Here is a 20541-nt window from a genome sequence, read left to right on the forward strand (position 1 = left end):
TCACAGAAAAAACATGTTCTCACTCCCAACTCGTCACATATTGATGCTTGGTCAGGACCCCTTAGTGTCACTTTTTAAAGCACTTTTGCATCATTTTTCGTCAGAATCGTGTGGGCTGTGCCAAGTGTGCGACCAAATAAAGTGATTTGATGATGTAAAGCCAATCAAGTTCATATTTTTGTCCTTGAAAGACTGTTATAGCTAAAACTCAAAGTCAAAATTCATAAGCATTCATGTCAGTGGGCACGGTTGGACTTTATTTAGCAGTACGTGTACTTACAGTTAATATGTGTAATATATGTAACTACATGAGTTAAAGTTTTAGAGGTAGGTTTAGGGTTATTACACAGTTATTGTAATTAGTATAATAAGTGTGTAGTATGAATGAACATGGGGAACAGGACTGTAAAATAAAATGCTACCCTAATTTTAGTTGGCTCTGAAATGTGTCACATGGGTGAAATACACACTCATTCAAGGAGTGCATTTAATGCATGGACAGATAATGAATGTTATGGCACAGTTTAGCTGAATGATAAAGTTTACTCTCTTTAACCTAATGCTGCTAAACTGAATATACAAAGTGAAGGACACTTTTTTTTGCTGAAATATCCACAACATAAACAATAAAGAAGAGGGCACAGTTTATCAGTCGATCAGATGCTCTTTTGAGTCTGTTCCTCACACAAATCATCGTTTGAAACACTTGGAAAACTTTTGAATAAATTGTAACTATTTTCTTCCTGTTATATCCTGTTAAATAATATACAAATGTGTTGGTATGGGCTTGGTTACGTGCTCAAAAATGTCTAAATAGTGTAATGTAAATAATATCATTGCAGCTGTTTAAATTGAAAATAACACCTCAGAATATAAAATGTCATCATGATGATAAAATTCCAATGCCCATCGCGTCTGTGTATGGTGCCAAAGTTATCTCATCGAAAGCAATGCTCGTCTATAAAATGACTTCATAGTCATTAAAAAGTGACGCCAAGGGGTTTTGACCAAGCAATTATACACACCATAATCACCCAATACTGAAGGGACAGTTCTTTCAAAAATGAAAATGATGTCAAACCTGTATGCTGTTATATTTATGAAACAACATTTTGATAAATGTACACTATTTTTTAAAAGTTTGGGGTGAGTAAAACAAGCTATTTTTGTAATCTTTGTTTTTTCACACATTAACCATTTTAATCTTTGAGAATAATTGATTTTTTTTTTTATGTCTAATAATTCACTTTGTATTTAGAAGTCTAGTGCAGTAAAGCGCTGTTCGGTATTTCTTTCCCCACATTCATGCTGTTTGTGTGTGTGTGTGTGTGTCTCTGTTAAGAAGAGAAAGTGATGGCGGATGATGAATTCACTTGCGACCTCTTCCGCTTCCTGCAGCTTCTCTGTGAAGGCCACAACAACGGTGAGCTTCCGGCACAAATGCTTTTGAATACTTCTACCATCACTGTAGTGTTAGGACAACACAAGACAGCAGAGAAGAATAAAAAGATACGCTCCAAAAACAAGAAAAAAAAACATTTGATCACTAATGCTTGATTCTTTGTGATGGACCCTGTACCTTTCCTATGCATTATTGTTCAAAATTTTGTTGTTAGCAAGTTATTGTTGTTAAACTTTAATAAACAAGGACACATTAAATTAACCAAAAGTGACAGTAAAGATTTCAAATAAATCAATAGCTTTTAGACTTTCTATTCATTAAAGAACCCTGAAAAAAATGTATCATGATTTCTTATAAAATAATAAATTATATGGTAACACTTTACAATAAGGTTCATTTATTTATTAACTAACATCAACTAACAATGAGCAATGCATTTGTTACAGTATTTATTAATCTTTGTTAATGTTTGTTAATCAAAATCCAGTTGTTTTTTTCATGTTAGTTCACGGTGCATTAACTAATGTTAACAAACACAACCTTTGATTTTTAATATCGTATTAGTAAATGCCAAAATTAATATTAAATAAGATTAATAAATGCTAAAGAAGTATTGTTCATTATTAGTTCATGTTAAATAATGTTGTTAAGTAATGTTAACTACTTAACCTTATTGTAAAGTGTTTTTTATTTATTTTATCTTACCGACCCCACTGTAAAATATTGAAAAGATTGAGTTTCCATCTCTTTTCAGATTTCCAGAACTATCTGCGCACACAGACCGGCAGCACAACCACGATCAACATCATCATCTGCACTGTTGACTATCTGCTCAGACTGCAGGTACAGCTTCATCTCACTGTCCCGTCTTCCTCATCTCTATATACAGTACAGTGACCCCAGGGGCCCTATCTTGCGCCCAGCACAATTGACTTTGTACACCGCTGCATGTATCATTCCTATTGTGCACCCGACGCACAGCGGACTTTTCCCTCCACAGACGCACGCCGGTAAATTAGGGAATGAACTTGCGCTCCCGGGGGCGGTTCAGGGAAAAGAGGAGGCGTGTTCCGGCACAAACGTTCCCTGGTGCTATTTTGCAGTTTCAGAAAACAATTCCGCCACTGACCAGGAAAAACCTCGTCTAAAGTCAGTGGTGCGTTATTCATATGCTATTTTAAGGGCGCATGCTTGGCCATAATGTAGCGTGTGCACAACACCATACACTTTGCTTCTCTCATCTACACAGAGACGCAGCAGTTCACATTTTTGCAAACCATACATAATTACAAGGAAAAATATTATCACATGAGGGAAATCATTGTGGTGTCCATGAAGATGTGAAAAAATAGGCATAAATCTAGCTTACACATTTACCCAAATTATTATACGCCTGTTTAACCAAAGCTAATTTGGGTGGGTTTCTCCGTCCCCAATGTCACTTCTCTGTGTTTTACGGCCCTGACGAGAACGTCGGTCTCCTCGGCTGTGAACCGCTCCTGGCAAATCCGCCGTTATAATAGCCATCCGCCATGGAACAAGCACGCCTGCTATTAAAGGGAATGTGAGATGTCGCTCTGATTGGTTTATTTCACGTTACGCCCAAACCAACCCTATGAGTAATGAAGCTACTTCAGACCAACCCATTTTAGATTTGCGTTGGGCGCAAGAGTCATTTATCCCGCTGGTATAATAGCAACAGCGAGATCCACCCACAAAGATACTTGCGTTTCGCGTTTGATATTTGCATTTCAGATCATTAAAATAGGGCTCCAGAAGTATTTGGTCACTTAAAAATGTGTACCCAAGTGCAGTATCAGGCCCGATACCAGAATCGCATCGGTGTATCCCTAATACCAACTCTTAAGTGCACTTTGTGGTCTCCTTCTCATTGTCTTCCTCACTCTTGTCTTTGTGGTCTCAGGAGTCTATCAGTGACTTCTACTGGTATTACTCAGGGAAGGATATCATTGATGAACCAGGCAAGAGGAACTTCTCTAAGGCCATGACGGTTGCCAAACAGGTTTTCAACAGCCTGACAGAGTATATCCAGGTACTGTTCTCTCTGCAATGTGAAGTCAAGCTCTTCAGAATTGCACATTTCCGTCTCCATCACGGTTTGTTGTTCCTCCACCATAGGGCCCTTGCACTGGTAATCAGCAGTCTCTGGCTCACAGCAGATTGTGGGATGCCGTGGTGGGCTTCTTGCACGTGTTTGCACACATGATGATGAAGCTAGCACAGGTAGGAACTCACATGTTGAGCGCACACAAACCCCTATCATGACCGATAAATCTTACCATGTTGATGGCTTTTATTGCATCTAGAAGACCACGCAATTTTCCAGGAAAGGTTCCGACAACACTGAATCTCTATCATCTGTATGTTGTTTTATTTCAACTTGCCATTTAAGTTTTCCTAATCTAAAAGCAAAACATAATTTTACCAACTTTACACAAGGAAATCGGAGAAAAAAATGCATCGTATTTGTCACTAAGCATTGCTGTAAAAGACATATAAGGTCAAGTGTATAAAGTTGAAAGTAAAAGTTGTTCTCAGATGTTCCAAATTTACATTTCTATAATGTTTAATCTGCATTGATCATATTATTTGTGCAATAGAATAGAATTCAAACGCATGTCATACATGTACATACTTATATCCTCTATATAAGTATGATCACAGTCGAATAATGAAGAATGTTTTCTCTGTCTTGGAGTTTGCATTTTTTTCTCAGAACAAATGTTTAGTTGTAACTATGCATAGTAAATATATATTTTTTTATAATATTTCTAAGAAGATACTGACCATGTTCTAATTTGGTGTTGACTGTGTTATTAACCCCATGATTCAGTTTCTGCCTCTTCAAATCATGAATCATAGATTTAGAAGAAACTTTATTGTAGTTATTAAAACTTGGTTGTTAAATTTCTTTGGTCTCATATATTTTATGGGAAGCTTTTCTAAATTGCTGTAAATTGAATTGGCTGATTTACATCACTGTTTAAAGTGTAATATTCGAGTAAATGTTTCCTTACAAAACCAAATGGATTTTATTTCACTCTGTAGTCATTATATTAAATAAATGTTTATCCAATATCACCACTAATCCAGGAATATGGAACATGTTCGTAGTGTGACGTGAATGTTGATGCACTAGTAATCTCTAATCATGTGTTGTTTCTCTTAACCTCTCTGCTGTGGTGTTTGATTTTGTTCTAATACTTGTTACACATCCGGTACCTATGTACTGCATTTTTGTATTTCTCAAAATTGAGAACCTCTCCCACTCTCAAAAATCAGAGAATGTGCTTATAGTGAAACCTTTACTAGTCTTCAGTTTGAAAGATCATTTGCCATCTGTCAAAGTTGGTTCGTAACCATCAAAGTGAAACAGTTTGGTTTTACCATATATATGAGGGCTAAATAGATCAACTCAACTGCAGTAAGCAAAAGTGAAAGATTAAGTCAAAGAAAACAAGGAATGATTGGATTTGTCCTAAAGAGTGGGAGTGGGATCAATACAAAAATGTATTAAAAATGTTGATGGGTAACATTTTTATTCTGATGTGTAACCCTGCCAGATGCACCCTGACCAAGGACTCCGAAATGGCGTAAGGATCTTTGTTTTTGCTTCAGTCTTAGAACATTTGCACTGCTTTCCACAAACTTACACAGTACTGTCTCTTACTTGCTCCTGATTCCGCCGTATTGCTTATGTGTCGGCACGTTTCTCAATATAATGCTCCAAGCAGGGATAATTTATTATAATTAAGTTGATTCTTATTAGACCACTAGCATTTTTTTTAAATGGATATCCCCTCTGTTCCCACTGTATCAGTGTTGAATTTCTGAAAGCATTCTTAACCTTGTTGGGTTCATTTTGATATATTGGAGCTGAGGGGGGTGTCACTATGCCTTGTTCCTGCTGTTGCTCACTTGTAGAGGAAATGTATTTCCCTCGACCTGCACCATATTACACTTTTCTTAGACTCATACATTCTCAAGAAAATCTGTACAATACTGTGCAAATCTCACAAAACCTGTCAAGATCGCAAAATCGCATATTTGATATCTAAGCAACTACATTCCTGCATAAAAACTCTTAAAACTACATTCCATGACACAATAACAGTAGTTTTTGTAAAATTATAGTGGGTTTGCTCCTCTGCCATTGACGCTCGCTGTGAGAAATACTGCCAGTATAGATTGGTTGGAAAAGGCCACATATATATATAAAGCAGTGTACCATACCAAAAAGGTTTTGTGAGATTCATCCAATATTTCTTGATGTATATGTGCAGGGCTTTGTGCTTTTTTGTCTTTATTCATGTTAGTAAGTGTACTGTGTGTGTGATAATGAAAGATTATGTCTATGAATGTATGTGTCTGCTGGCATTTCTTCACAATATGCTTTAGACCATCATCTAAAAAGCTAGAAATAGAATGATCAAATTAGGAATTATTTTATTTTGCAAATGTCAAAGACTATGCCAGTATCTGACATCTTTGTCTGGCTTTTTCATGTACATCTCCGTCTATACTGTTAGATGATAGGTTACAGTGTGTGATACTATGTTTGTGTCTGTTTATAAATGCAAACCCAGGATCATTTCTGGAGTAGAACACATTCTGAGGTAAGATGAGAGTAGCTGGACTTTGTCCCAGTAGTGCTGTTTCCTATGTCCCCCCAAAACACAACCCATGCCAGAGATGTTAGTTACAGTATGCCACTGAAAGCAGTTATGCCTGATTAGGATACTTCTTTCTTGGACTCATGGTGCATATCATAAAAAACTAAAAAACGGAGAACTAGGTCTAATATATGTCAATCCAAAGGTTTTTATTATTACTGTATAAAGTGAGACATTTTGTGGATAACACTTTATTTTGTTGTGTGTCTGAATTTGAACACAGGACTCCAGTCAAATTGGTCTGTTGAAGGAGCTTCTTGATCTCCAAAAGGACATGGTGGTGATGCTTCTCTCTCTACTGGAGGGTAAGACATATTTGTCCATCATATTTAACTTTCACAGGTGACCTACAAACCTGTAAAGACTTGAGTTATGATCTATGGCCTGTTTTATTGCTCCTTTACAGGTAATATTGTGAATGGCACAATTGCTCGCCAAATGGTTGACATGCTGGTTGAGTCATCCAGCAATGTAGAGATGATTCTCAAGTTCTTCGACATGTTCCTCAAACTGAAGGATATTGTGGCATCGGACGCCTTCCGTGACTATGTGACGGACCCTCGTGGCCTCATCTCCAAGAAAGACTTCTCCAAGGCTATGGACAGTCAGAAACAGTACACGCCATCTGAGATCCAGTTCCTGCTGTCTTGCTCCGAGGCCGATGAGAACGAGATGATCAATTTTGAGGAGTTTGCCGATCGCTTCCAAGAGCCAGCCAAAGACATCGGCTTCAACATTGCCGTGCTACTCACCAACCTCTCTGAGCATGTTCCCCATGACACCCGCTTGCAGAACTTCTTGGAGCAAGCCGAGAGCGTGCTGAACTACTTTCGCCCTTTCCTGGGCCGAATCGAGATCATGGGTGCCAGCAAGAGGATCGAGCGCATCTACTTTGAAATCAGCGAAGCCAACCGCAACCAATGGGAGATGCCTCAGGTCAGAGAGTCAAAGCGACAGTTCATCTTTGATGTTGTCAATGAGGGCGGTGAATCTGAGAAGATGGAGCTCTTCGTGAACTTCTGTGAGGACACCATCTTTGAGATGAACATCGCCTCACAGATCTCCGAGCAAGAAGAGGAGGTGATCGAGGATGAGGATGAAGAAAATGAAGAGGAGAGCGGTGGTGGAGGAAATGGAGAGGGAGAAGGAGAGGAAGGGAATGGAGAAGAAGCACCACCCGAATCCAGCTCAGCCTTTTCTGACTTCATCAAGAGCGTAGTGGACTTCATAAGCCTCTTCACTTTCCGTAATCTCAGACGGCGTTACCGCAAAATCAGGAAAATGACCATAAAGGAGATGATTGTCGGATTGGTGATGTTCCTTTATACCGTTCTCTTTGGCATCCTGCACTTCATCTACAGCGTCTGCAGAGGTTTCTTCATGCTCATCTGGAACACCCTCTTCGGAGGAGGTCTGGTGGAGGGAGCAAAGAAGATGACGCTGACAGAGATTCTGACTAACATGCCTGACCCGACTCAAGATGAGGTGCACGATGACCTTCCTCCAGAGCCAGGTGCAAGAAAAGTACAGGAATCAGGTGGAGCTGGTGAAGGAGAGGAGGGAGCAGGAGGAGGAGAGGATGAAGCAGAAGAGGGAGAAGAGGAAGATGGTGCAAGGCCTGGTTTTGGTCCTCATGGTGGTCTTGGAGACATGGGAGAAACTGAGCCAGAGGAGCCTCCAACTCCAGAAGGCAGTCCATTGCTGAAGAGGAAGCTGGTGAGTAAAAGAGTTTAGTGCTTGTACTGTAGCCTGATTGTTTATTAATGTTTGTTCGGCAAATTTTACAGTCGTTTCAATATGAATCCATGCAATTGGGAATTTCGCTTGAGGGAGAAATATATCCCCATGCTGATTCGCTGCTTGGTTTGAAAGTGACTTTTGCGTGAGCTGTGCTTCATACTTCACTGCACTATTGACTATTGAAAGTTTGATAATGTAACTAGACCTTTAGAGGGACCATCCATGTGGATTGTTCCTTGCCATGTTTTTGTGTAAACCACATCATTCTCCTTCAGTTTGTCAAATATAAAGGTAGTTCTCACTAGAGGTCTTCATGGTGGACCCGTACGGGTTCGGGTCTATATTTTAAAGGGTCAGCCGGGTCGGGTCCCAATCTATTACTTTGGGTCCCGGGTCTGTTTAACATTGTGTGTAATACCCGAGTCGATCTTAGTACACCCGGCAGTGATCAGAGTCAGTGAGCGCTGTGTGTGTTTTATAACTTGCAACTTGTCAAATTAAGATGAGAAAAGTGTGAGCTGGGGAAACAAGGTGAAAAAAACACGAGCGACCCCAGCCGTCAATAGCAGAGCGGCTGGAACAGTAAAAAAACTACATATTTCTAATCACATAACTAATAACATGAATGTTTCCTATGACACTAGCTGAAATTGCGTTCAAAAGCTTATATTTCAGGTTGCTCCAGCTTACGCGCAAGCGCTCTTTCTTTCTCCCATTTTTATAGTAATATTATGAATGAAACATCTTGTTATATCTAAAATTTTTGGTCAGACTCGGCTCAGAGAGCACAGAGATGATCATAAATAAGTAATGCTAAAATGCAAGTCGCATTTGTCATCCGTCATCGTGACAGCAAGTGTGGACTTTTAAAGCTTTTAATGGATGTAACTTTCTTAGCAAGCAGGGTTGTATGCATCACACTCAGGTACAAGGGAAAAGGCTGCTAACTGGAGGGAAAAGGGTTTTAGGTAGACAAAGGGATTTATTTTCGCAACTTGTTTCGCAGCTTATTGGTGGAGAGGAGACAGAGATGAAGCCAATCAGTGTATGGGGATGATTAGGAGGCCATGATGGACAGAGGCCAAGGGGCAAATTTGGCCAAGTTGCCGGGGTTACACCCCTACTCTTTTTCCAAAAGACATCCTGGGATCTTTAATGACCACAGAGAGTCAGGACCTCGGTTTAACGTCTCATCCGAAGGACGGAATTTATGACATTTCTCGGTTCTGTCCGGGTCCAACTTTCAAATACGAATTTTTGGACCCTTGAAGACCTCATTGCTTTGTAGACTCATAATCTAAATCTCTTAATCTAAACATTCTTGTTTTCTCCTCATTGTTTTGTCGGGTATTTCAGATAAGCGAAGAAGGAGAGGGCGAAGCAGCAGCAGAGAAGGAGAAAGCAGAGGAAGAAGCAGCCCCAGAACCCGAAAAAGCAGAGTGAGTAATGGAGAACAAATTTGCAGTTTTTTCCCATACAAAATTCAAAGTCTTTCAGTCGAGAACAATTGTAAAGTCCTATTCACCACAATATAAAAAACTAATCCTTGGCTAATCCTTCTGTCTCTCAAAGTGTTGAAAATGGAGAAAAGGCCGAGAAGGAAGCAGAACCTGAGCCGGAGGAAACCCCAGAACAGCCAGAGGAGGTCAAAGAAAAGGCTAAAGCAAAGAAAGGCAAGAAGGAAGAGGAAGGAGGCTTTGAACTCTGGAATGAGCTCGAAATCCAAAGAATCAAATTCATGGTAATTGGATTGTACACTGTTTCTGATCCTTCACAGTTATGTAGAAATTATATTATATTATGTTTTTTATTTATCACTTTTGATTCTAAATCTACTTTCTCTTCTTCTAGAACTATCTGTCTCGCAATTTCTACAACCTGCGCTTCCTGGCTCTCTTTATCTCCTTTGCACTCAACTTCATTCTGCTCTTCTACAAGGTCAGTTTGATTTTAAAACAGGGGTTTTCAGACTGGGATATGGGGACCTGAAAATAGTATTAACATTTTACGAAATGTGCTTTTAGTTAATGTGTGCACTTAAGGTGTTAACGAAATAAGTTTAACATATTTCATTGTTGAACACATCAACATCCCATTAACCACCATTAACATTCACCAAATTTGATATTACATTCTAAAGGCTGTTCAATCATAGGATTAATTATGAGAGTTTTTAATTCTATTTACAGACAGTTTTTCGTGGTAATCTCATATGTGCTGTCAACAAAATAAACAAATATTAAATATTTAAAAGACATGCTTGAGTATAATAACACTTATTTAATTTTGGAAACCATTATTATTAATGTAGTTGCTTTTGTAATGTCACACTTATTTTTTCACACATTATATATGGATTTTTAATGTAGTTAAAGCTACACTGTGTAACTTTTTAAGTTGATTCTTAGCAAAAAAAACACTGTTATATAAAAAGAATATGTGCTCAGTCATGTGTAATTACTTCCACCAACTAATAAAGTATTCTCATAAGTGTAAAATCTGCCATTTAGAACACATACAAGCGAGTCGCTCGAATGGCGGCAGCCATGTTGCGCCTCCATCTTGAAAATAGGGGAGATTACTCACGACTGCCGGCAGATTAAAAAAATTATGTAGCCTACGCTGTAAACATTGCCTTACACTATTAATCTCGTTCAATATACAGAATAACGATAGCACTGATACTTTACTAACATTAGCTTGCATTCGTTTGGGATTGCTGATATTAGCAATGAAATGGTACCAAAATAACGAAAACATAAAACTATTTTTCATTCTACATAGAGGTCATAACCTACATGTCAACTGACTAAATAACTAAATGCACTTTGTAATAGTTTTCTAAAGTAACCTCATCACTTGAAGGAACACTCATGGACGAAGTCGAACTGGAAGCCATGTTAATCTTGGAATAATACGGCCACTGTAGGAGTTAAAACGCCCTCGGAATTGAAAGGAACAGAAACTAATATTCACTGGGTAGTCATATACAATTTCACCGCTAGATGGGGGAAAATATCTCACAGTGTAGCTTTAATAAAGTCCCTAATCATACAGATTTGCTAATATGTGATTTGTCTATTCTGAATCGTGGGAGAATCGTGATCTCCATTTTTAACACAAAAAAATGTGATTCTCAATTTATCCAGAATTGTGCATCTCCACTTGACAGCCATGTGATTTGCTGTAATAACATGTTTCGATAACAAATTGTATTGAAGTTAGCTGTTTCCTCCTTTAGGTGTCCGACAGACGAGGAGACGAGGAGGAGGAGTTCGAGGGTTCGGCCATGTTTGAGGGTTCTGGTGTGTTTGAGGGCTCTGGTTTGTTCGAAGGCTCTGGTGTGTTCGAAGGCTCTGGTGTGTTTGAAGGCTCTGGTGTGTTTGAGGGATCTGGGGTGTTTGAAGGCTCTGAAGAGGAAGATGACGATGAAGGGTTTGTCTACTACTTCCTGGAGGAGAGCACTGGATATATGGAACCTTCTATGACCTTCTTTTCCGTCTTACACACCATCATTTCCTTCCTCTGTATCATCGGCTACAACTGTCTGAAGGTATCTCTCTGTATTCATTATCATTTACTCACCAAAAACCTGTGTGTTTATTTCTTCTGTGAAACATGAGGAGATATTCAGTAGAATGTTGACGCTGCTCTTCCAGAGAAAGCATGAAAAAAGGACCATAAAAGCATCATAAAAGTTGTCCATATGACTTATGCACGTCTTCTGAAGCCATGTAAAAGCTTTGTGTGAGAAACAAATACATTTTTCACTGAAATCCTTCCCTTCAGTCATGTATATTGAATAAAGGATGGCAGATTTTTTATTTTTTAACATGTGAAATATTCCTTTCAGGTGTTTGAGCTAGTATGAGCTGCTAACACTGTGTCTGTACTTGTCCAGGTTCCTTTGGTCATCTTTAAGAGAGAGAAGGAGCTGGCCCGTAAACTGGAGTTTGATGGTCTATATGTAACTGAACAACCAGAAGATGACGACATCAAGGGCCAGTGGGACAGACTTGTCCTCAACACACCGTAATATCACTATATTATTATTATTATTTATAAATGTATCCCTGTGAAGATTGTGCAATCTGAAATGGCATTCCCTTTTATTTTACTCTCAGGAGTTTTCCGAACAACTACTGGGATAAATTTGTCAAGAGAAAGGTCAGGGGTGTGCTATACTTGTGTGTGCAGATGTTTCCCTTCGTGTATTAAGAGATGTTGAAGTCTGAGCGTGTGTATGGTGTGTCTGTGTTGCAGGTGCTAGAGAAGTATGGCGATATCTACGGTAGAGAGAGAATCGCTGAGCTTCTGGGCATGGATCTAGCATCTCTTGATGTCAGCGCTATGACACACGAGAAGAAGCCTCAGCCTGATCCCTCAATGTTCACATGGTACAGAAAGATGTAACACACACTCATAAGTCACCAAAAGTTCAATATCCAATACAAGTAACAAGAAGTGATTCACTACCATAGCAAAAATGAATATGTCACTTGGGAGGGATGAGAATCCCTATGTTAAGACTAAGACTTTTGACCAGTTCAAATTAGACAGGTCTACCTCTTTATTTATCTGACTTTAAAAAGTTAAGACCAGTCTTGAAGAATACAATTAGATGACTAACTTTTAAGCTGTATATGCAACTGGCCACATTTCCTTAAAGGGATAGTTCACCCAAAAATGAAAATTCTGTCATCATTTACTCAAGCATAGTTGTTCCAAACCCATAAGATTTTGGTTAACCAAAGCGTAAAATATCCGCTTGATTCATATGGATTCGTTTAACATTTTTGGATCTTTTACATTTTGGTAACCTGGACTTTAAATGGAGGAACAGAAACCTCACAAATTTCATTATTAATTTGTGTTTCGAAGATGAACGAAAGTCTTGGAACGACATGAAGGCGAGTAAATAATGACAGAATTTCAATTTTGGAGAGAACTAATCCTTTAAAAGTTTAATTGATGATTTTTGATGAAAAATGCAAATGATGAGACAATAAATTAATAAATTAATGTAAAAATAATAATAAATAAATGCAAAACAATTCTTGCAAATGATGTGTTTAGACTTTTTAGAGGTGGTATAAATGCAATCCCATAATTAGATTAATAGATTGAATTAATATATTGGATTTATATTTCCAATAAATAGATTTAAGAACAATAGTAAACAAAAACATGTTTCATTTATTAATTTATTTTAATAAAAAAATGTATAATGTATATTTAACTACACTGTCATATTAAGTCAGTAACTCCTTGATTTAAATCTCACAACAAAACAGTAAGTTGTGAGCTGTGTAGATATGATTCACTACAGCATGATTCACTACAGCTATAGTTTACAGCTTATTAAAGTTATTTGTTTGGGAATTAATAGCACTATACTACTTTTTATTTTTAAATCACTAAAAACGTGTCTCAAAAGAGTCATTTGTTTGGGAATTGAGCTACTCTGGTCATGCAGAATGTTTTTGATTCACTAAAATGAACTTGTTCATAAGAGTCAATTGAGAATCGAACATCGAACTATCAAAGATCGAACTACTCATAAACATGATGGTATAATATAATTGAGATTCTGTTTTGCATTATACAATATCATGAATCCACAGGTTGACATCTTTCGACATCAAATACCAGATCTGGAAATTTGGAGTGGTGTTCACTGATAATGTGAGTTTCAGTAAAGACAAAACTGACTTTTTCCATATATACAGTATATATATATATATATATGAAGAGTTCAGATGCAAAAGCCTCTAAGTGCCATCTGAAATTTTCCTCTAGAATGATCATTTTATCAAGCTCATATATTTAAGGTCAATAATTTCACTTAAATGGCAATGCAAATTACCTATTAATTGTCATTTAAGTGAAATTACTGAACTTAAATATACAAGCTTTATAAAAATGATCATTCTAGAAGAAAATTTCAGATGGCACTTAGAGGCTTTTGCATCTGAACTCTTCATATATATATATATATATATATATATATATATATATATATATATAAATATATATATATATATATGTGTGACCCTGGACCACAAAAGTCTTATGGGTAATTTTTTTAGTTACATCACCTGAAAGCTGAATAAATATGTTTTCCATTGATGTATGGTTTGTTAGGATAGGACATAGGACAATATTTGGCCGAGATGCAATTATATGAAAATCTGGAATCTGAGGGTGCAAAAAAATCTAAATATTGAGAAAATCTCCTTTAAAGTTGTCCATTTATGTTCGCGATTTTGCTGCATCCACTCACAAAAATACATTTTTGATATATTTAAGGTAGGAAATTTACAAAATATCTTAATGGAACATGATCTTTATTTAATATCCTAATGATTTTTGGCATAAAAGACAAATAGATAATTTTGACCCATACAATGTATTGTTGGCTATTGCCACAAATATACCCGTGCGACTCGTGACTGGTCCAGGGTCACATATATCACTGAGGATATTCATAACAATGATTATTCATTTGGATTCTGTTTTGATCTTAGACGTTCCTGTATCTGGTTTGGTATATGGTCATGTCATTCCTTGGCCACTACAACAACTTCTTCTACGCCTGTCATCTGCTGGACATCGCCATGGGCGTCAAAACCCTGCGCACCATCCTGTCCTCTGTAACCCACAATGGAAAACAGGTACAGCTCTCAGAGATCAGCATATTTAGCCGAGATTTTCCAGACATCTGTTCTAGATATGAATGTTGATGATGACTGTGGTTTAGCTGTTGATGACGGTGGGTCTGCTTGCTGTGGTGGTCTACCTCTACACCGTTGTGGCCTTCAACTTCTTCAGAAAGTTCTACAACATGAGTGAGGATGAAGATGAACCGGACATGAAGTGTGACGACATGATGACTGTAAGTGGCTCTACATTCGGTTGAATTCCACTCTCTCGTTTCCCGCCTGACCGTGATCATGTGTCCTCTCTCAGTGTTATCTGTTCCACATGTACGTGGGTGTGCGAGCCGGTGGCGGTATAGGAGATGAGATCGAGGATCCGGCTGGAGACGAGTATGAACTTTATCGTGTGGTCTTCGACATCACCTTCTTCTTTTTCGTCATTGTAATCCTGCTGGCCATCATTCAAGGTGAGGAACGTGTTTCGTTAGAGAGCTTTAGACCCTGTGGGCTATTTAGTACTCAGTAAATTGAGTTTTGACATGATGTTTGTGTTGTGTGCAGGTCTGATCATTGATGCCTTTGGTGAGCTGAGAGATCAGCAGGAGCAGGTCCGAGAGGACATGGAGGTACAACTGCGCATTATATACTTTCATACTTCACTCAAGTATGCAAAATGTCATCTAAATCTATTGCGCTGACAGTAACCAACATCAGTGTTTATTTTTGGTATAGTTCTTTTCACATAAGCCCACCCTGAAATGGACACTGAAACAAAACAAACTGCTAACTTTATGTGTAAATCAAGTCTCTTTGTTGCTAATTGGGTGCTTTATGGACAGAATAAGCAGCTAAATGGTGTTTAGTCAAAGGCCCAGTTTACAGCTGGTGTTAAGATGCATTTTGTTTGATCGGATCACAAGTAGACGAGGGAGACACATTCCCTTTTACATCTGGTGTTTTAATCTGTCTCTTTTGTCCACTTTCAATTACTTCTGTCCTGATTTCTTTGAGGGGAGGGTCTATGGGTGGGAAAATGTTTGGGCTTTTTCAGATCTTTCGATCTAATGTTCGGAATAAGCTCATGCAATTCACATATGAACGCATAATATGATATTATTGCGATACTCCTAAATTTTGGTATGTTTTAGCTTAGCTCAAGGGCATCCAAGATGTAGGTGTCTTTTTTTCCGCAGTAGTTTCAATTTTGATATTTTTAGGTCAAACCGTTCTTGTCTGTCAGTCATATGATGCAGGTCTATGGTCACTGTCTCAAACCCCAAGCACAAAGTCCAAATTAAAACAATTCCCCATCGTCCAAATGAAACAATTCCCCATCATAAGTACACATTGATGGCCTAAGACACGAAACGAGCGGTTTGTGTGAGAAAACGAACAGTATTTATATCGTTGTTATATCTTGAACACAGCCGCGTCCAAATGATCTGACGGCGCGGGCGGGTATAGATGTATACATAGATGTCGCATTGGCTACTGCAGTTCATTGGAACGAAACCAATGAACTCCAATGAACTGGGAATTGTTTTAATTTGGATTTTGTGCATGCTCCTTGAGACAGTGACCATAGACCTGCATGAAATGACTGACAGACAAGAACGGTTTGACCTAAAAATATCAAAATTGAAAAGACACCTACATCTTGGATGCCCTTGAGGTAAGCTAAAACATACCAAAATTTATTTTCAAAGTGAACTATCCCTTTAACAGAAAATCTACTGTTGATTAAAATGCTAAATTTGGTATTACATTGTGGGTGTAAATGAATAGTCTTGGACTTGGTGCTGAAACCCAAAGCACAGGACAATAGAGACACCTATTCTGAAGCTGAAAATACAGAATTATTTTAGACCAATATGCTTGCTCTGTCACTGACTAGATATTTAAAATAATGTAGGCCTTTTTACTGGTAACAAGACATTTGACATTATCAGGACCCACAAATTTTCCCCCTTTTAATTATTACGCATTATATTCAACATCTATATATTGTAGTTCAATGCAGTACTGACACTAAAACTTCTCACACAGTAATTTTTTATTTTGGGTGAACTATACATATATATTATGTATACATATATACTATACATATATAATACATATTGTTGCATTTTTGTATTGCGATAAATTGTGACACGATATATTGTTACACCCCTACTAAATAGGTACTACATTTGTTGAGGAACGAACTTTTTTTTGTTAAATTAGTACTTTTTAATATATATATATATGAAGAGTTCAGTTGCAAAAGCCTCTAAGTGCCATCTGAAATTTTCTTCTAGAATGATCATTTTTACAAATCTTGTATATTTAAGTTAAGTAATTTCACTTAAATGACAATTAATAGGTAATTTGCATTGCCATTTAAGTGAAATTATTGAACTTAAATATACAAGCTTGATAAAAATGGTCATTCTAGAAGAAAATTTCAGATGGCACTTAGAGGCTTTTGCATCTGAACTCTTCATATATGTATTTATATATATATATATATATATTGGCCTTTTTGTGGCTTTATCGGATAGGTCAGTGTAGAGATCAGACAGACAGGGTGGAGAGAGAGGAATGGGATTAGTAAAGGACCTCGAGTTGGGAATCGAACTACAATCTGCCATGTTGTCAATGTCATGTGACTTGTGTTCTCAGTTCACACATTCTCTCCTGTGGAATCAAGGGGTACTAAAGTACTAAAGTGTCCATTAGATGTGCATTTTTGAATCTCGGCAGAAGTAACTGGTCATCCAGCTTCTTTTTTTTTATACTACTCATTTTACACACTAATTATTGCTTACTGTGTAGTAGGGAATTATCTTATTCATACTCAGCTTTAACTAGCTTTCTCAGCGAGATCCTCTTCAAACTGTTGCTTTGCCATGACAGTGGTTAACCTCAGAGGAAACTTGCAGAAGTTTTTGCTAGTGTGTGCCATAGCGCCCCTTGTGACAATCCTGAGAATGCATACTTGTGTTATGCATTACAGTTTGACACATTCTGAAAAATGATCATATTTTTGTTGTCTTTCCAAAGACTAAGTGTTTCATCTGTGGAATTGGAAGTGACTACTTTGACTCGACTCCGCATGGCTTCGAAACGCATACGTTGGAGGAGCATAATTTAGCCAACTACATGTAAGTGTATTGTAAATACTTTTGTTTATTGAGAATACTGCGAGCTAATATTTTTCTTTCCTCATTTTGAATCCGTGTCTTTTCCGCCGTGCAGGTTCTTCCTGATGTACTTAATCAATAAAGACGAAACGGAGCACACAGGACAGGTCAGTGTCTTTCTTATTCAAATAAAAAATAAAATAAACTGTAACAACAACTGAATTCAGCTTTTATCTAAAAGGGCATACATTATAAATATATATTACAGTACCGTTCAAAAGTTTGGGGTTGGTAAGATTTTTTGGTAACACTTTATTTTACAGTGTCCTTGTTACATTATTTTACATGTACTTACCTTAGTAATAACAGTAAATTATGCATAATTACATGCAACTAACCCTCAACCAAACCCTAACCCTATAGTTAGGTATATATTAAGTACATGTATTTGATTAATATTACTCAGTACTTAAATATATAATTACACTGTAACAATGACACCTTAAAATAAAGTGTAACCCATTTTTTTTTTATGTTTTTGAAAGTCTTTTATTTGATCAAAAATACAGTAAAAACATTATTGCCAATTAAAAAATATATTTTGAAATGTAATTTATTCCTGTGATGGCAAAGCTGAATTTTTAACAAGAAACATCTCTTATTATTATCAATGTTGAATATTTTTTGTGAAGACCAACATTCCTTTAAGTTTTTTTTTTCAGGATTTTTTGATGAATAGAAAGTAAAAAAAAAAACTACATTTATTTGAAATATAAATATTTTATAACATTATAAATGTCACTTTTGATCAATTTAATGCCTTGCTGAATAAAATTAATTTATTTTCTTACTGACTTATCTTTTGATATATCCAAATGTTAATGCTTTTTCTAAATGTACACTTACAACATTAGATTTGATTGTTCTCTCTTTCTAGGAGTCGTACGTATGGAAAATGTACCAGGAGCGATGCTGGGACTTCTTCCCTGCCGGCGACTGTTTCAGGAAGCAGTACGAGGATCAACTTGGCTAACGGCCTGGAAAAGTGTGTGTTTGTGTGTAAGAGTATAATTTCTAGAATTAAGTTCAAAGAGAAAATAGTGAAAAATAACTAAAAGAAGGGAACAAGGGATAAATGACTGACTGTAGCCTTGATTTGACTCTCACGACCCTCGTCTTCAGTCAACACATCACACAGATCACACTAACTCACTTATAATACTGAAAACCTTTCATTTCCCCGTGTTTGACTAAACGAGAAATGAACAAACACTGTTTGTTAGAAGAAAGTATTTTAAACTGTATATATATATGTATATACACTAAATGGCCTTTACTTCTCCACTAAGGACTCTTTTTTTTAATCAAATCAAGCCAAAATGAAAAAAACACCCCTTAACAAAGCCTTCCTTTCTGTCCTTTTTGTCTGTCACTATGAATGGAAAAAAAATCTCAGTGCCTAATGTTGAATCTTAACAGTACGGTGAGGATTTAAGTATGATAGTCTGTAGTGATCTTTTTATGTGTAGAGTAGCTGTTTAATTTTAGCATATATAATATAGCTTTATGTTTATTTATTCACGTACACCACAGAAATATAGCCATATGAGTGGGAGCACCCTGCTCTGTGACTTATATATAGAGCATTTTGACGAATATCGAGCCAGGCTTTTTCCCTGGTGTATGGAGCGAATGGGAGAATGCGAAATATCTTAATACCATTTTATTCTCAAGAGGAAAGTATCACGATCCCAAGATTTCTTTCTCGCCTAAGTTTCAGAGAATTCCAAATGGACAAAATGAGAAGTTTTAACTTTGTAAAAGTTTTGCACTCTAGAGTCTTATAATGGGATGCTGTATCTATGCCAAGCACACACTTCCAGTGTGTCCTGCTTACACAATGCTGATGCTGTATTACAAATATAGAGAGGTGGAGAGAAACCGTCCTCTCTAGATTTACAAGACAATGTCCTTTCACTCTGATTATGGAAAGAAGCATTATCATGTCTGTTTGTGATAATATTACACAGTAATTTTGCTATTCTGTCTGCTAAGAACTTGACATGTGTCGTTCAGATAGCAAGATGGCAACTTAATTTATCCACTTAAATACATAGATGATATATTTTTGTTTGATTAAGATACTCTGAACTCATTGTGTCACAACTGAGTATTTATTATGTACCTTTTTGGTGGGGGGATTTAGGTCAGAATTTAGTATAAAAGTGGAAAACGAATGTGAGCTAGATTAAGTTATCAGTGCTAACAAGACAAGTTTTTGCCTTTTAGATTTTTATTCTTCTTTTTGGCGAAATTCACTTTATTTTTGTTGAATATAGATGAAGTGTGTAGGCGTAGGTCTCTGATATTTGTGCAGCAGACATCTTAAAGCGACTGAAACAAACTCACAACGTGTGTGTTCTGCACATTAGGAGCGTGTGTTGAGGTGTTTTGGTGTGTTTTTGCTCTGAGAGCTCACAGAGGGAAGAAATCAATTCACTTGTCTGGATCTGACTGTGTATCAGGCTGAATCCTGTTTCAATGCACATTAAACAGATTCCACTATTTTAAGAGCACTTCTGGCTGAATTCTGTTTTGTTTACTGTGAAAGTTACTATTTCTTAACTTTGTGTCTTTTGTGCTTAATCAGTGCTTGCATGTTCTTATATTTTTATGATTTTTTTAGGCCTTACTGTATAATACATGTCTTATACTACTGTGCAATTAATCAGTTGGCATTGTAAATGTGCAATTTTACAGGTATTTACAGAAGTATATGGATAAGTATAGTAGTATCAATATACCAGTAGGTGGTGACAAGTGACTGTCTTTATGAGTGAGTCATTGAATCATTAATTTAACCAATTTGTTTAAACACACATTCTGAAACAAATCAAGTGACTGTCTTTATGAGTGAGTCATTG

General features: G+C 37.0%; 1 protein-coding gene across 1 annotated transcript in view; it reads left to right on the forward strand.

The window, feature by feature from the left end:
• The window catches only part of ryr1b (ryanodine receptor 1b (skeletal)), a 113138-nt gene extending 92946 nt beyond the window's left edge, over positions 1-20192 (forward strand). Inside the window, exons 86-108 of the mRNA XM_084408481.1 lie at positions 1343-1423; positions 2157-2245; positions 3327-3455; positions 3542-3646; positions 4987-5016; positions 6010-6039; positions 6320-6401; positions 6503-7812; positions 9193-9275; positions 9409-9577; positions 9688-9774; positions 11078-11389; positions 11738-11868; positions 11961-12003; positions 12100-12233; positions 13461-13521; positions 14364-14510; positions 14597-14731; positions 14806-14962; positions 15057-15121; positions 17538-17638; positions 17733-17784; positions 18555-20192. Of these exons, the coding sequence (XP_084264607.1) occupies positions 1343-1423; positions 2157-2245; positions 3327-3455; positions 3542-3646; positions 4987-5016; positions 6010-6039; positions 6320-6401; positions 6503-7812; positions 9193-9275; positions 9409-9577; positions 9688-9774; positions 11078-11389; positions 11738-11868; positions 11961-12003; positions 12100-12233; positions 13461-13521; positions 14364-14510; positions 14597-14731; positions 14806-14962; positions 15057-15121; positions 17538-17638; positions 17733-17784; positions 18555-18650 (3629 nt within the window). The 3' untranslated portion in view covers positions 18651-20192. The remainder of the gene's footprint in view (positions 1-1342; positions 1424-2156; positions 2246-3326; positions 3456-3541; positions 3647-4986; positions 5017-6009; positions 6040-6319; positions 6402-6502; positions 7813-9192; positions 9276-9408; positions 9578-9687; positions 9775-11077; positions 11390-11737; positions 11869-11960; positions 12004-12099; positions 12234-13460; positions 13522-14363; positions 14511-14596; positions 14732-14805; positions 14963-15056; positions 15122-17537; positions 17639-17732; positions 17785-18554) is intronic.
• Positions 20193-20541: the final 349 nt, after the last annotated feature.

This window comes from Rutilus rutilus (assembly GCF_951802725.1).
Source record: "Rutilus rutilus genome assembly, chromosome: 5".
NCBI classification, from domain to species: Eukaryota; Metazoa; Chordata; class Actinopteri; order Cypriniformes; family Leuciscidae; genus Rutilus; species Rutilus rutilus.